Below are 16,594 nucleotides of genomic sequence, written 5' to 3'. Positions count from 1 at the left end.
AATTTTAAAACATTAGCAGTGTTAGTCTTTATTATTCAGAGTTTATGGAAAGTAATATAAGGCCAGTTATAGAGTAACACTGCCCTTTTAGTGAAATAACTAAAGAGTAGCAGTTTTTAAACTTTTTGGTCCCAGAACCCTTTTACATTGTTAAAATCATTGAGGACCCTAAATAGCTTTTTTGTGGGGTGTATCTGTCAATGGTAGATGTTATTAAGAATTAGAAATGAAACAGAATAAAATATTTCTTGATTCATTAAAAAATAACTTGTCATTAAAAATAACAGTTCCATTACATGTTAATATAAATAATTTCAATGAAAAACAACTATAATTTAGAAAATATAACTTAGTAGACAGTGGCATTGTTTTATAATTCTGCAAGTCTCTGATGTCAGGCTTAGTACAAGACAGCTGGATTGTCATATCTGCTTCTGCACTTAATCTGCTGTGATACGTTGTGTTGGTTAAGGTATATAAAGAGTATCTGGCTTCGTACAGGTGTGTGTTTGGAAAGGGAGAAGTATGTTAGCGATTTAGATAGTGGTGGGTATTCTCTGACACTGCACCAAATCCTGACAAGTGATAGTATATTAAAGGTTAGTTTCAGTGTGGAATCTAAACTGCATCAGTGGGCTTTGCGTACTCTAATGCACTGCAGGTCCAGTCACCCGCCTGGCACTTTGAATGGGTCTGTCCCCCAGGCGTGGTTTTGTAATATCATGTATTGCCACTAGGAAAATACCGGTTCACTGAGTTCCACATGCCGACACCTTTCTTCATACAGAATCCCAGCGTCGGGTTTCATTACTGTCACCACCGGTCTCGTCGGTCTTTAAGTCCCATGAAGCTGTCAATTACACAGTGACAGATACAGGATTTTCAGAATTTTAATTTTGGCATAAATGTTTAAATTTTATCATTGGCAACCAATACTGGCAGTTGTTTTGTTTAAAGTGACAGCCTCACTTTCTTCATTTTCAAGAAAATATCTGCCAAGTACCCAGGAATGGATAATCATAGTTTTTTTTGCCAATCATTCTTTCACATAAAAATGGAATTCCATTAACAGCAAAAAAGTGCCTGGCTACATCAGCGCCTTCCCTGATGGTGTGCGGTGGATGTGCTGTATGGATGCTTCCTGGTTCTGTCACACAGGGTATTAAAGAGACCGTACTCCACGCTTGGGCTTTAATAAAATTAATCATTTCAATGGCTTCATCAGAGACAGTGGAACTGAGCGTGTGGCACAGAGGACAGTGGCAGCTATAAGGTTTGGTGCTGCTGCATGACGCTTGGTGACGGTGCCGGGGGTTTTCCCACCCGTGCTTTTGACCATCAGTGCGAATGTCATTACAGTGAAAGGGCACACCACAAACACCGTGGCGTCGCCGTCAAAGCGGTACTGACCTCACGAGTCCCTGAAAGCGCCCGTGGGCTTCAGGTCGAGAACTGCTGTCACAGAGTGGATTGACACTTGATACTTTTTTCAAATTAATTTATAGACTTACATGTATAAGCTTAAAATATGCTTCATGAAAATAGAACTCAACATTTAAATTCAACTTACGGCCTGTACGTTTACAGCATTCTCATCTTTTAGTAGTTGGCAGTTTCTTCAGGTGCTGGGTACTTAGCACATTTTGGTCACCTCACTTAGATAACAGCAGGGCACTTCCCAAGAGGATTGGCAGTCAGACTCACTTATTACGTAGAAGAACGTTAAATGTAAGCAGTTTGAAGCCTGATTTGCTTGGTTTCCTACGTACATCTTAAATCCTGCGTTTGTAGTACTTGAAAGATGAAGACGACGACCTGGTGTCACCCCCTAACACAGAAGGAAACCAGTGGTATGACTTCCTGCAGAACAGCAGCCACCTGAAAGGTATTTCGTGGACCCAGGAGGTGTTGGCCATCGCTTATTTATTGGAGACCAGTACACCCACTGACAGTTTCGCTGAGCCCTTGCTCAGTTCTTACCTAACTTCTTTAGATTTATCTTCTGTGTCCATTTTATTTGAATAGAGAAACAGTAAAAAAAAACAAACCAAAGTGTATGACATTACCGTGTTCAAAAACACTGTTACCAGGTAACTGTTTAGTAAGATTGCTTACTCTGAAGTATGATGTTGTCTCTATGGCACCTTATAAAAAATAGGATATTGCGAAGAAAACTTAAAGAGTCTGCTAGTCAGAGGAGTTTGCTTGGCCGGTTCCAGTTGGTTAACTCCTAAAAGCAGGACGCATCCGGGTATTCTGAGGTCGCAGCTTTCCTGTTCCTTGTTATGCCTTCCATTTTCTAGAATCTGAAAATGTTGATGTGGTAAAACTTACCCTACCCAGCATTATTAGGGATGCAACACAAAACAGCAGCCATTCTATACGTCCGAACGTCACCATTTTAGATGAGAATATTTTTAAAGTATTTCTTTGCTTTCTGAAAGAGTAATCTGACCAGTTTAGCTATTTCTTAGATCCTTATGGTAACAGCCACATACGTGTATTACCTCCTTCCGTCCTCAGAAGAACCTGTGGGGAAGGTCCTTGTTATCCTCATTTTGCTGATGAGGAAACTGAAGGTTAGAGAAGGCCCGAGCTCATCCAAGCTAGTAAGTGATGGAGCTAGGATTCTGCTAACTACAGAACCCGAGTTTTTAGCTGGACTCAGATGTAATCTCTGCCACTTGGATCTGGCTGCTGCTTATCTGAATGAATGAATGAGTGAATGAATGAGGGAGGAAGGGAGAGTGGGAAGGAATTCTCTGAGGCCTAGAACTTTGCTTATTGCTCTTTAGTTTTAACCCTAGGAGTCCATTCTTTTTCAGGGCAACAAATACTGGATGGGGCAAAAGTAGGTTTACAGTTGTTTGTGTGGAAAATAATACAATAATTAATAAAATAATGCAAGAATAAGTTCTGTTTCGCATACTCACAACCGACAAAGCACATCTGACACCAAAATTAGAGGGTTTTTTCCTCATGAGACCAGTTGCGACACCAAGTGGGTGTCCTACAATTTAATCCTGACACCAGCTCCGTGAGTTAGCACTGGACTCCACAGCTTAGAGGCTGAGCTCCATAGACTGCCCCCGCTTCTGACTTCACCTGCAGGTGTTGGGACCCCAAGTGACCCACGTTTCTGTCTCACTTGGCCACAAAGTTGCGGGTTCCCAGAACTCCCCTTCTTCAAGTTTGATAATTTGCTAAAATGGCTCACAAAATTCAGAGAAAGACCATGATCACTGGTTTATTATAAAGGGACAGCCAACTAGAAATGATGCAGAGGGCATGGCATTGGCAAGGGCCACGGAGCCCTCTCCAAGTGCTCCACCTCCCAGAACCTCCAGGTGCTCACCTACCCCAGGCCCTCGGAGCTCTGTCGTCGAGGGGTTTCATGGAGCTTTCATTGTGCAGCCATGGCTGATGAAGGCATTGACCACTGGTGATTGAACTGAACTCCAGCTCTCTCTCCCCTTCCCAGGTGTTGGGGGTTGGGGCTGAAAGTCCCAAACTTCTGACCAAGGCTCGGTCTTCTTTTGTAATCTGTAAAATGGAGAACATGATGCTTACTTTGTACAAGGATTGTAAGCAATAGAAATGACAGCTATAAAATGAACCTAGCGTAGTTGGTGTCAGTAAACGCTAAATTAGATATTACTTTCTACTGAAAAAGTAGCCTTTTTACAAGTAAAGAGCTTTTCATAGCACTGGTTTCTTGTCTCCTGTTTCTGTTTTTAGTATCATAATCTTCCAAAACAGCACCGGATTGCTGTTGTCACTCCACTGTGGCTGAGAAGAGAGAAGAATGAACTTTGTTTCATTATATATATGTGTTATGGTTCCCAATCTTCCCTTCCTTCTTACAGCCAACAGAAACGCCCTGTTGGGTTTCGGTGGGAAAAATAGCATGTGGAGTAACAGGCTGCTCGGACTCAGCTCGTAGTCAATGCGGGTGTGTGTAGTGGGCGGTCAGCAGGGCTGGTGAAAGGCAGGGGTGTGTGAAGTGAGGGTGTGTGAAGGGGTAACGAAGTGGCCGGGAGAATCCCACCCTCGCATAAGCTGTGTGGGCTGGCTCTAATAACAGAGTATTTCCTTCTGATCATCTGCTCTACTCTAGCTTTGTTTGTTTCTGTTTTTCTTTGAAACCAGAAAGCCCTTTGCTGTTTCCCTATTATCCTCGAAAATCATTGCATTTTGTGAAAAGGCGGATGGAGAACATTATTGATCAATGTTTGCAAAAGCCCGCAGTAAGTTCGAAATGCATGCCTTTGTGTAGGCGCAAGAACATTGATAGTGTGTGGCTCACTTATGTTAATGATCATAGTTACTAAGGTGAACCATAGAACATGCTTTTGACTAACAAAACTGGCAGGTTTATATGGTTCCCCCTAATATTTTCTCTTAGAGTTTCTTAGGTATATTAAAAATAAAAAGATGCAAGTGTTGGCATCTTTAGTATTTGGTATAAATGCTCTTAGTTACGGAGCTGTTGTGTCTCCTGTTCACTGCCGAAGGGTGGGTGACTGATGCTGTGAGACTACAGGGGTGGTTCTTAGGGTGCTACGTGCTTATCTCCAAGGCCCTTTTCAGCTCAGAATTGTCTCCCTCTTTCCCTTACTGTCATGACTGTCATTAAAGTTTCTTGTGTAAAAGGTTTGATGATATAGATGATTTTTTTACTAGACTTAACCAATGATGGACATTCACTTTCTGTACAGTATTTTTCTGCTCTAATGCTATTTTAAACGTTATTTTATTTAGGATGTAATTGGAAAATCAATGAATCAAGCAATCTGTATCCCATTATATAAAGATACTAGAAGGTAATTCTATTTGCCTTTTGGGTGGTATAATTCAGCAGCCAATTTAAAATTTTATTAATTTTTTCCCTTTTGTTTTAGTGAGGACTCTACACGTAGATTGTTCAAATTTCCTTTCCTGTAAGTGTGTTTCTTCCCTATCAGGTGAACAATACAGTTTTGTTCTGTGCATTGAAAACTGCATGGCATGTTTGACATTAAATATTTTTTTCCTTAGGTGGAATAATAAGACTTCAAATCTACATTATCTTCTTTTTACTATTTTAGAAGATTCAATTTACAAAATGTGCATCTTAAGGAGACATACTGATATTTCCCAGTAAGTGTTCGCCTGAAGTTTGAATCAGAAGAGATAAGATTTTATTCTTAATCATAAAACATACAGTTCCTCTTCCCGACACTTCAGGTTTTGCTTAACCTGCCTTATGACTTGTCCCTGAACTGTTCTCAGTCTTAGTTTTCATGTCACTAGATAGACGATAGGGCCAGATTAGGAAGCTACACGATCCCTTCTGATTCTAGAGTATCTGATTTTGTATTGGTGTATAGCAGTTCCATGGAGGATTTTTTTAGGCTTAGGAAAAATCAAGTGCAGAGCACTCAGGATTACATCTAATGAACTTGTAGAAGTTCAAAACTGAATTGTGGGTTCCTTATAGAAAGGCCTTTTACCTGAGGTTAAGTATGCCTTTCATTCAACAAGAGGTCTCACCTACAGACACTACTTTTGAGAATCCATCAGGAAAGTTCTGAAAGGTAGATCAGACTCAGAATGCCATTAGTATCTGAAAAGGGTTTAAATCTGAATTTCCAGGACATATTTTGAGACCAAGATATGAAATCATTTGGCTGTTCCAGATGTCCTTAATTGTGTAAGGTATCCAGCTACTTTGGTGACCATAAGATTGTAAATCAAGTTGTAATTTTGATGTTGGGTTTATCTCTCTAGGTGATTAAATTAGTTACTAGTGTTCTAGAGTGAGCATAATGGTATTTGGGTCTGGGGTTTGGGGTTTAGGTAGATATACTAACACTGACAGTCATGTTCTTTTAAGCATTTAGATTATTGGCTATCCAGGTTGTTCCACAATGTCTTTTTCCCCCTCTTCTTTCTTCAAGATCTGTAAGCAATGGACTAATTGCTATTAAATTTGGGAGCTTCACATATGCCACAACTGAGAAAGTGAGGAGAAGGTAAATCTTAAATTCTGTTTGGATGATATATAAATATGTATGTACTAGTGACCCATCATCCAAAATTGCACGAGACCCAGGACACCCCCCCCCCCCCCCGCTCCCCCGTGCCATGGGACTGCCCTGAGTCCCGGAGTCCCGCCCCACGTGGCCAGTGTGCCACTGGACGGCCCAGAGTCCTGGAGTGCCGCCCCGATGCCCCACCTCCGGGCCGCACACAGCGGCTGCTGGGCCCCGCCCCTGGGGTGCACACGCGAGGCCACGGAAACCCCGGCAGAAGCCACGTGAAGTGGCCACCGGGACCCCTGCACCCCCGTGGGGCTGCAGGAACCCCGGTGGAAGCCATGTGGAGTGGCTGCCGGCCCCACTCCCGCTGCCCTGCCCCTTCTGTGCGTGCCGCCATCTTGTGACGGCATTATAGCGTGAGGGTCAATTTGCATATTACCTCTTTATTATATAGGATATGTTTTGTCATGTGAATTATAGGAATATGGTTAGACTCAGTTAAGTGATATATACCTATAAGGCCTCCCTCGCTTGCAACACAAGGGAGGGATTGCCACATACTGTATATTTGCGGATGAAGTGTGATTTTAGGGCAAACTAATGATATATTTCAAATGTTATTGTATAGAATGTCACTTGATTTTTTTTATCGTCAGGTTTTTTTGCTCGGTACAAGTATGTTATGCATCCAATATTGTCTCTGTAGTTATGATCATCTTTCATGTAACAAAACTTATTTCTCTTCTAGCACCTACAGTTGTTTAGATGCACAGTTTTATGATGATGAAACTGTGACGGTAGTTCTTAAGGACACTGTAGGACGTGAAGGAAGAGACAGACTCTTGGTCCAGTTGCCATTGTCTTCAGTGTATAACTGTGAAGATTCTGCAGAATATCAGTTCACTGGGAATTACTCTACAAGGTAACTAATTCATCAGTAAGTTCCTGTTTCTGATATAATGGTTAAAATGTTTTTAATGTATGTCATATATTCCGGTCCTTTATATATGCCAGACAACAGTTAACCAGGGATAATCAGACAGTCAGTCATGTTTTTTATTTTAAAAATACTGGCTTTAACAGCTCTTCTGTCCCTTTGCTTTACTAGTAAATCAGTAGGTACGTGCTGGAACAAGGTTGGTATTATTTGGGGTGGAGAATGGGACTTCTGTGAGTTCTTTCTTCAAGAGCAGCGTTAACCCCAGTTTGTGGTAGAATTAGTTACCCTAGATTCCTTCAGTGTTTCCCTTCCCGATGTAGGGCCTCAGTAGCCACATGGAGAGGACATGGCCATTTCTAAGAGATGGCTGTGGCTGACTGAGATTTAAGTAAGCAGATCCTTTCTCTAATTTAAAAATGTGTCAATTTGTTTTCCTCGGAAGAGAATAAAAAACCTTACTAAGAAGGTATTTTGCTTATTTGTAATTACAGTATTTTTGTAGAATATAGCACCCAGTGTTTTTATACAGAGGCTGGTAGAATTATATAGGTGGGAATATTGGTAGAAATCGAGCCCATGGTTGACCCTGACAACCCCCAGGAAACCAGGAGCAGATCCCATTTTCACTCCCGGGTCCGTTTTTCCTGCTCTCTAGGCTAGATGAACAGTGTGGTGCTATCCCTACACGTACCATGCATTTCGAGAAGCATTGGAGATTACTGGAAAGTATGAAAGCGCAGTATGTTGCTGGGAATGGTTTTCGAAAGGTGTCCTGTGTGGTAAGTGTTTGCAGATTGCTTACTAAGAGTTACAGGAGAAAGCAACTGGATCCGTATGGTCCTTTCAGGGCAAACTTTTTGTGATGAATTGCTTCTGTTGATGATGAGCTTATTAGTCACCTTAGCTATTTAGTTCTCTTGTTCTGAGAAAGCTTACTAAGTAATCAGTAACAATTCTAGATTTTAATTATGAAATTGTTACTATTGCATGTGGAGATTCTTTTATGCAAAATGAAAGCTTCAGTTTAGTGATTTTGATGAACACTGATGGGAAAATAATCCTCTATAATAAAACGCTAACATGCAAATCAACCAAATGGAGGAATGTCTGGTCGCTATGACGCGCACTGACCACCAGGGGGCAGATGTTCAACGCAGGAGCTGTTCCCTGGTGGTCAGTGTGCTCCCACAGGGGGACCACTGCTTAGCCAGAAGCCGGGCTCATGGCTGGTGAGCGCAGCGGCGGTGGTGGGAGCCTCTCCCACCTCCACAGCAACGCTAAGGATCCCTCGGGGATGTCCAACTGCCTGCTTAGATCTGCTCCCCGCGGGGTCCTGGACTGCGAGAGGGTGTAGGCCAGGCTGAGGGACCCTCCCCCACCAGTGCATGAATGTCGTGCACCGGGCCTCTAATTTTCCTATAAAACCATTCTTAGAACTCCTGATTTCTAATTCCTTATATTATGTATTAGTTAAGCCATTACATTTTAAAATTCTGTATTTGGCCTTTTTTTCTTCAGTTAAGCTCAAATCTCCGTCATGTGAGAGTGTTTGAAATGGACATCGATGATGAATGGGAACTGGATGAGTCTTCAGACGACGACGAAGAGGCCAGCAATAAGCCTATAAAAATCAAGGACGAAGTGTTGTCCGAATCGGAGGCAGAGAGCCAACCAGCTGACGCTGCTGCTTCAGCTCCAGATATAGTCATCAAAGTGGAGAAGCTGGACCCGGAGCTGGACTCCTAGTCTAGGTGCCATCGTTTTGTATGTTCTCATCATGTCAGAAAGGACATAGGAGATGGGCTCAAATGTCTTGAACCACTCCATTCTCTTTGTGTAACAAAGAAATAAACAGCAATTTTTTTATCCTCATTCCACTTCATCTTCTCTTAATGGTATGGTCCCTGTGATAGACTTTCTTTTTGCTGAAATTCCTTTATGTTACTGTGTGCTGAACTAGTGCTTAAAGGAAACATAAATTGTGAAGAAAAAGGTAGGTATTAGAAATCATTCCTATACCAGGAAAAAATTACAATTAAGTAGTCATTCACTGGAAGTTTTTTTTTAATTTAAATTCTTCATTGTTTAAAGTATTACATATGTCTCCTTTTCCCCCCATTGACTTCTCCCTGGCCACTCCCACTCCCCAGCACATGCCCTTACCTCCCTACTGTCTGTGTCCATTGGTTAGGCTTATATACATGCATACAAGTCCTTTAGTTGATCTCTCCCCCTTACCCCCACCCTCCCTGCCTTCCCTCAGAGGTTTGATGGTCTTTCTGATGCTTCTGTGTCTCTGGATCTGTTTTTGTTCATCAGTTTATATTGTTCATTATATTCCACAAATGAGTGAGATCATGTGATATTTATCTTTCTCTGACTGGCTTATTTCTCTTAGCATAATGCTTTCCAGGTCCATCCATGCTGTTGCGAATGGTAAGAATTCATTATTTTTTACAGCAGCATAGTATTCCATTGTGTAGATGTACCACAGTTTTTTAATCCACTCATCTGCTGATGGGCACTTAGGCTGTTTCCAAATCTTAGCTATTGTAAATTATGCTGCTATGAACATAGGGGTGCATATGTCCTTTCTGATTGGTGTTTCTGTTTTCTTGGGATATATTTCTAGAAGTGGGGTAACGGGGTCAAATGGGAATTTCATTTTTAATTTTTTGAGGAAATTCCATACTGTTCTCCACAGTGGCTGCACCAGTCTGCATTCCCACCAGCAGTGCACGAGGGTTCCTTTTTCTCCGCATCCTCGCCAGCACTTGTCGTTTGTTGATTTGTTGATGATAGCCATTCTGACAGTGTGAGATGGTACCACATTGTTGTTTTGATTTGCATCTCTGTGATGATTAGTGACTTTGAGCATGTTTTCATATGTCTCTTGGCCTTCTGTATGTCCTATTTTGAAAAGTATCTACTTAGGTCCTTGCCCATTTTTTTGATTGGATCGTTTATCTTCCTTTTGTTAAGTTGTATGAGTTCCCTATAAATTTTGGAGATTAAACACTTATCAAATATAACATTGGCAAATACGTTCTTCCATGCAGTGGGCTTTCTTGTTGTTTTGTTGATGGTTTCTTTTGCTGTGTAGAAGCTTTTTATTTTTATTTTTTTAAATGTATTTTTTATTGATTTCAGAGAGGAAGGGATTGGGAGGGAGAGAGAGAGAAACATCAATGATGAGAGAGAATCATTGATTGGCTGCCTCTTGCACGCCCCCCACTGGGGATCTAGCCTACAACCCAGGCATGTGCCCTTGACCAGAATCGAACCCGAGACCCTTCAATCCGCAGGCCGATGCTCTATCCATTGAGCCCAACCGGCTACGGCAAAGCTTTTTATTTTGATGTAGTCCCATTTGTTTATTTTCTCCTTAGTTTCCATTGTCCTAGGAGCTGTATCAGTGAAGATATTGCTATGACAAATGTCTGATATTTTGCTGCCTATGTATTCTAAGATTTTTTTATGGTTTCCCATCTTACATTTAAGTCCTTTATTCATTTTGAGTTTATTTTTGTATATGGTGTAAGTTGGTGGTCTAGTTTCATTTTTTTGCATGTATCTGTCCAATTTTCCCAACACCATTTATTGAAGAGACTGTCTTGACTCCACTGTATGCTCTTGCTTCCTTTCTCAAATATTAATTGAGCATAATGGCTTGGGTCGATTTTCCCATGTAACGTTTAAATAACTTAGATGGGTTTGGGAGACAAGTAACTATAGCTTGTTCTTAGAATGAATTCCAATTTTACAGTAATCAACCAGTTCTTTATTAGACAGTAATCTGTCCCATGTGACTCCAGCATTAAATTTACAAAGATTTTTTGATATGTGTGTGGTTGCTATTTGCAGTTCTAGCACAGGGTAAATAAAAAATGAGACTCCCGTTCTGCCATTATCCTGAACCAGGGATCAGAAATAGTTCTATTAATGTACCTGGCTTGTACCTCACTTTCCCTTAACATTGAGTTAAATTAACAATGTGAATCATTCCTAACTATAGGAGGATCGTTTTTTCACTATTTTTAAAAATATATATGATATACCCAATATCTAGGAACTGGATTTGTATTATGTCAAAGTGAAAAAGTTTAAATTGACTTCTGATTCTCTTTTTTTAAGTTTTTTTTTTTTTTTATCTCTCCCAAGAATATTTTTTCCCCACTGATTTTTAGAGAGAGTGGAAGGGAAGGAGCAAGGGGTGGGGGAAAGAGAGAGAGAGACATCAATGTGAAAAAGGCACATGGATTGGTTGCCTCCCGCACACGCTGCGGCCTGGGATGAACCTGCAACCTAGGTATGTGCCCTTGACCGGGAATTGAACTAGTGACCCTTGGGTGTGCGGGCCGACGCTCTGACCACTGAGATACACCGGCCAGGGCTCTTTCTGAGTTTTAATACGTATAGAGCAAATAATCTTGTTTACCATTGTATTTTAATATATATGATATAGATTCTATACCATTAGAACCAATTTGCTCATTAGAGACTATATTTAGCAGCAGTGCCGGGTTTGCATTTTGAGTTTAGTGAACAAAAAGTGACGAGAGGATGAGGAGGACCCTGGCAGCGGGTGTCCCCCAGGCACTCACCGTGTGTGCACCCGGTCCCTGACCTCTGTACCGTGGGGGTCATGAAGTCGCTGTCTGGGGGTTTGAGGGCCCGTGGAGGAGTGTTTGTAGGGCACTGTGGTTGGCATAGATGAGATGCCTGGTGAAGAGTAGCACTTCCTACGCTGTTCTGTGCTGCTCTTCTCCAGGGTAAATTGTGTTTTTTTATAGAAATTTGCATAACATTTATTTTTGTGCCAGACTAAATAAAGACCACAACAATAATAGTCTTTCTAATTCTCTGGCTTCCTAGTTTTTTTGTTTTGTTTTGTTGTTTTGTTCTTGATTTTCTTCCAAAATAAAAATTTTATACTCAGCAAAATGCTAAAACATTCTTTAGTCAGAGCATTTGAATATCAATAGTTTCTAGTCAGAAACTATTACGGTGTAGCCTTGAGTTTATAATACCACTCCGGGCGTCTGTATATATATCTCAGGTCATCTAAACAGGTTCCCAGTAGACAGTCTGGCCCCAGAGAGCAGTACCTGCTGAGTACCTCGTGGGAGCCAGGCACCGTTCCAAGCACATCCCACTGTTAACGCATTCCGGCCTCACCACAGTCCTATAAGGTAAGTGCCATTATTAGCATTCTCCCCATTTCACAGGTGAAGAAACTGAGGCACAGGGCAATTTCCTAACTTGTACACGGGCAACGAGGGTAGGACAGAGATGGGAAGCCAGGCAGCCTGGTGCAGGACCCTTGCGTTTAACCACTACGTGCACTGCCTTTTGGGGGCATTCGTCATTCCACTGCCCTGCCCTCCTCCCTTGCCCATGGCCACGCTCCCCAGCAGTCCTCCTGCAGTGACGTGACCACCTTAATGTCTGGGGCCACCGACAGTGGCACGTGATGAGCTTCATTCTTCACAGAGCTCCTTCACTCAGCCGCCCTCAGCAGCCACACTTTTTCTGCACGCATGGGAGTGGCATGTGGTGCCGCTGAGCCTGCACCCCCTACATTTGACCCTCCAGGGTTAGCATGGTTTTGTCCAAGACAGCACTGCCCACAGCCAGTGGCACGTGCCATTGCCTCCTCGGGAGGCCTCGTGTGGCCCGGTCACCTGAGGACAGCACCGAGCTCTTTCCCCAGGAGGGTTCCAGGGAGAGGCTCCCCGCTGTGTTGGGGCTGTGGAATGTTCTCCGTTCCAATTCATTAAGAGGATTTGACAGCATACTGGTCTGAAGCCTTCCAGTGAGTAAAAGCTCCCACTGAAAGTCGAAAGCAGGTGGGCTTGATGAGAGGCAAAGAAATGACCTTGAGAACAGATGCCCGGGCCCAGCAGAGGGCAGACTTGCGTTCACAGAAGGAAACTCCCGTGGCGAACACTGCAAGAAAGACAGCGTGACTCCCTGGAACCCAGGCTGGGTTAGCACGCGTGGCCTGTTCACTGTGGGCTGGGAACTGTGATAACAGTGCTGAGAAAATAAGTCACATCTGTGTTTTCACACAATAGCTCAGAGCATCACCTGCCAATTATCCTGTCTCTCTCCAACCGGCGAGAGGGCCCTGATGGGGTGGCACAGTCTCGGGGTGGAGCAGTTTCCACCTGAGAAATGAAAGCCGAGGGAACAGATCTGTAAATCAGCTCAACGATTCCATTAAGACGCAGCCCGTGCGGCTGGAGGCGGGGGAGCCAGGCGGGCACCCCTCTGATTGCATAGGGGCCTACGTTGGGCTTCCTCTGGTGGGTCCTGAGTTGGAAGCAGGAACAGAAACTAGGGAAGCTGTCCGTTATCGATCAAGTGCAGGCCATCTGAGGCCTATTGTTACAGAGGGGGTTGGACTGTCACCGAGGATGGCAGCCTGATTCTCCACGTAGAGCAGGCTGGCTCCTGCCCGTGGGGAGTAGGTTTCCCGGGCAGGTTGCTGCAGGCAGCCTTCAGACTTCTGTTTTTATTCGTGGTCGGCCTGTGGGTCCTTCCTGTGTGCACGCTCTCACACTGCTGTCCCATCTTGGAATTCTTGATAAGCGGCCCCAGATTTTCATTTCATACGGGACCCTGGAAACAGCCATTCCCGCATTCGTCTGCGGACCTGTGACCAAGGCAGCATGCGTGTAGTTTTGGTGGGGCTACCAGCCGTGGGCAAACTACGGCCCGTTCGGCTGTTCTATCCGGCCCGCGGAGCTGAAAGAGCGGAGGGTTCTCTTGCTCTCCCCTCCGCTCCTTTACTTTGAATTTATATTAGTTCACACAAACACTCCATCCATGCTTTTGTTCTGGCCCTCCGGTCCAGTTTAAGAACCCATTGTGGCCCTCGAGTCAAAAAGTTTGCCCACCCCTGGGAGTGGATCTAGCTGCAGTTGTCAAACTTTTGCTTAGAATGGCTTAGAACGGCTGGCTGTCCTGTTCCCTGAGGGGCTTCTGGTTAGAGGCAGGCTTATCCTCTTTACTAAGTGCCTTTTTCACCCAGCGATGTTCATAAAAATAATGAAACTCAACACTCTCTGCTTCTCTGTTTTTCATGATAACCAGACAATCCCACCCTTCCGAGTCCGCTGCAGTGTAGATGTACAAGCTCCCAGTGCTGTATCTAACTAACTGTGTGATGTTGAGTAAGTCCCTTTCCCTTTTGGCCACGCAACCTGCTCACCTCTAAAATGGGTATATCCGTCCCACAAGGATAGATTCAATCAGGTAATTTATGCAAAAGCACACTGGGAACCTTCTGTTGCCGGACAGATAAAAGTTACTGATATTAACGTTTGGACTTGACGTATTGGGTCATGCAAATCTATGAGAGGGCAGCCTGGCAAAGGGCAGGACTAGGGGGCCAGAGGCCAGGGGCAATGGAGGGAGCAGGTAAGAGTGACGTAAAGTAGACTCTGGAAAGCCGAGGACCACATTTCGATTCCTGCCTGGCTTGCTGCAAAAGCAGGAGGCAGAGTCTCTAAGCCGGGGAAGTGGCCAGTGTAGAAATCCATCCGACCACTGGAGGGAGGCCTACGTTTGCTTGGGTATCACATTGGTCGCTATGGTAGTTGGATAAGCCCCCATTGTGGCTGCAGCTTTAATTTCATACTAGTAGCTCTGAAAGAAACACGAGGCCTGTATTACTTCTCTTGCCTTTTTTTTTGGTTTTTGTTTTGATTTTTAGAATGAACGGGAGGGAGAGGGAGAGAGAGAGAAATATCCATCTCAGACACAAATCCACTGGTTGCCTCCTGCATGGGTTCAACTGGGCACTGAGGTGTGGGCAGGGGTGGGGGCGGAGGACAAGCCCCCAGAGGAGGACTGGATCATAGGGCCTTTGAAAGTCCTGTGGGTTTTATCCTAACCTAGAGGCCTGGTGCACAAAATTTGTGTACTTGGGGGTTCCCTCAGCCCAGCCTGCACCCTCTCGCAGTCCGGGTGCCCTTGGGGGATGTCCAACTGACTGCTTAGGGGAGCGGGCTTAAGCCGGCAGTCGGACATCCTTAGCGCTACCGTGGAGGCGGGAGAGGCTCCTGCTGCTGTACTCGCCAGCTGTGAGCCCGGCTCAGAGCTTCTGGCTGAGCGGTGCTCCCCCTGTGGGAGTGCACTGACCACCAGGGGCAGCTCCTGTGTTGAGTGTTTGACCCCTGGTGGTCAGTGCGCATAATAGCAACTGGTCATTCTGCCGTTTGGTCGATTTGTATATTAACCTTTTACTATATAGGATGAGGTGGGACACCCTAGAGCCGTGGTCGGCAAACTGCGGCTCGCGAGCCACATGCAGCAATTTGGCCCCTTGAATGTGGCTCTTCCACAAAACACCACGGCCTGGGCGAGTCTATTTTGAAGAAGTGGCGTTAGAAGAAGTTTAAGTTTAAAAAATTTGGCTCTCAAAAGAAATTTCAATCGTTGTACTGTTGATATTTGGCTCTGTTGACTAATGAGTTTGCCGACCACTGCCCTAGAGGACTTGAAACAGAGGAAGAATACTAGGGTGATTTAAAAAGAGAAATTAAAGGAGGATGCTTTTCTGTCTTCCCCATCTTTAACCTCTCTGCCTCTGGCCACATTCTCAAAGCCAATCCCGTCCAGCACGGGCAGCGTGAGAGCCGAGAGGAACACTCGCGTGGGGTGGCTCATTTGCTGAAGCCGGGCTTCTGCGGCCCCTTTTCTCACCTGCCCATGGACTTGGACTCCGGCACTGCTTTCCCCACGTTGTCGGCTGTCTCTAGCTGCTGCGGCTCCCTCACCAAGGAGCAGTGTGTGCCCCCAGCGCCAGGGCCCGTGGCTGCGAGTCCCGAGTCTGGGCCATGCCCGGCTGTGAACGCGGTGACCGCTGGCTTTTCTGCCCCTGTCTTCAGAGCCGTCATTTCCAGAAGCTATAACGTGTGCCCCCCAGGCGTTTAGTGGAAATCCTAAAGGCTCTGTAAACGCAAAGCGGTTTGTTGTTTATTTTGGTAACTAATTTGGCATCAAAATGTGACCCGATTTGGTAGCAAAACCTCACCTGAACTGAGGCTATTAATAGCTCCTTATTTTGCCCACGGAGCTGTTTTGCTGCAGAAACGTGGGTATATTTGCGTCATGCTGGGTTAGCATGTTCAGTTGCTGTGTGCTGTCCCAGGTCCTCCGGGTTGTCACAGACCACGCCATATGCACTGCACAGATGTCCTTAAGCCGGAGACTTCTGGATTTCAATGGACAGCTGGGCCAGGGTTTGGGTTGAAGGTCATGGGTCTGCATGTATCCGATGACAGCAGCCATCGGGCGTAATGCCTCGGCGTCAGATGGTCTGGCTTCGGCTACCACATACAGGCCTGTGGCCTTGGCAAGCCCGGGGACCTCCTGGACCCTCTGTTTTTTCCTCTGAAACAGCAGCCACCACAGTGCTCTCAGCTCTGTGACAAGGTCTGCTTCAGGTTGTCTCATCGCCTGCGTCTCCCTGTCCTTGGAGCCACTGTCCCCCGCGTTTCCATGCCTGGCTCCCACCCTGTGCTCAGATGTCCACTGTGCCCGGAAGTCGCCTCCGCAGAGAGGTTTCCCGGTCTCCCCCTGTCCTACTACACCTTCTCCCGTTCTCCCACTTTGCATTTCTGCC

General features: G+C 44.8%; 1 protein-coding gene across 2 annotated transcripts in view; it reads left to right on the top strand.

The window, feature by feature from the left end:
• ANAPC4 (anaphase promoting complex subunit 4) overlaps nucleotides 1-8,832 on the top strand; it is a 30,765-nt gene extending 21,933 nt beyond the window's left edge. For both annotated transcript variants that reach the window (XM_080648468.1, XM_080648467.1), the window contains 9 exons: nucleotides 1,792-1,885; nucleotides 4,150-4,247; nucleotides 4,762-4,823; nucleotides 4,902-4,940; nucleotides 5,038-5,139; nucleotides 5,940-6,014; nucleotides 6,769-6,942; nucleotides 7,616-7,739; nucleotides 8,479-8,832. In XM_080648468.1, the coding sequence (XP_080504594.1) occupies nucleotides 1,792-1,885; nucleotides 4,150-4,247; nucleotides 4,762-4,823; nucleotides 4,902-4,940; nucleotides 5,038-5,139; nucleotides 5,940-6,014; nucleotides 6,769-6,942; nucleotides 7,616-7,739; nucleotides 8,479-8,706 (996 nt within the window). In that variant the 3' untranslated portion in view covers nucleotides 8,707-8,832. The remainder of the gene's footprint in view (nucleotides 1-1,791; nucleotides 1,886-4,149; nucleotides 4,248-4,761; nucleotides 4,824-4,901; nucleotides 4,941-5,037; nucleotides 5,140-5,939; nucleotides 6,015-6,768; nucleotides 6,943-7,615; nucleotides 7,740-8,478) is intronic.
• The last annotated feature ends 7,762 nt before the right edge of the window (nucleotides 8,833-16,594 follow it).

This window comes from Plecotus auritus (genome assembly GCF_963455305.1).
Source record: "Plecotus auritus genome assembly, chromosome: 1".
Lineage (NCBI taxonomy): Eukaryota > Metazoa > Chordata > Mammalia > Chiroptera > Vespertilionidae > Plecotus > Plecotus auritus.
This window is presented reverse-complemented; position numbering and strand designations above follow the sequence as displayed.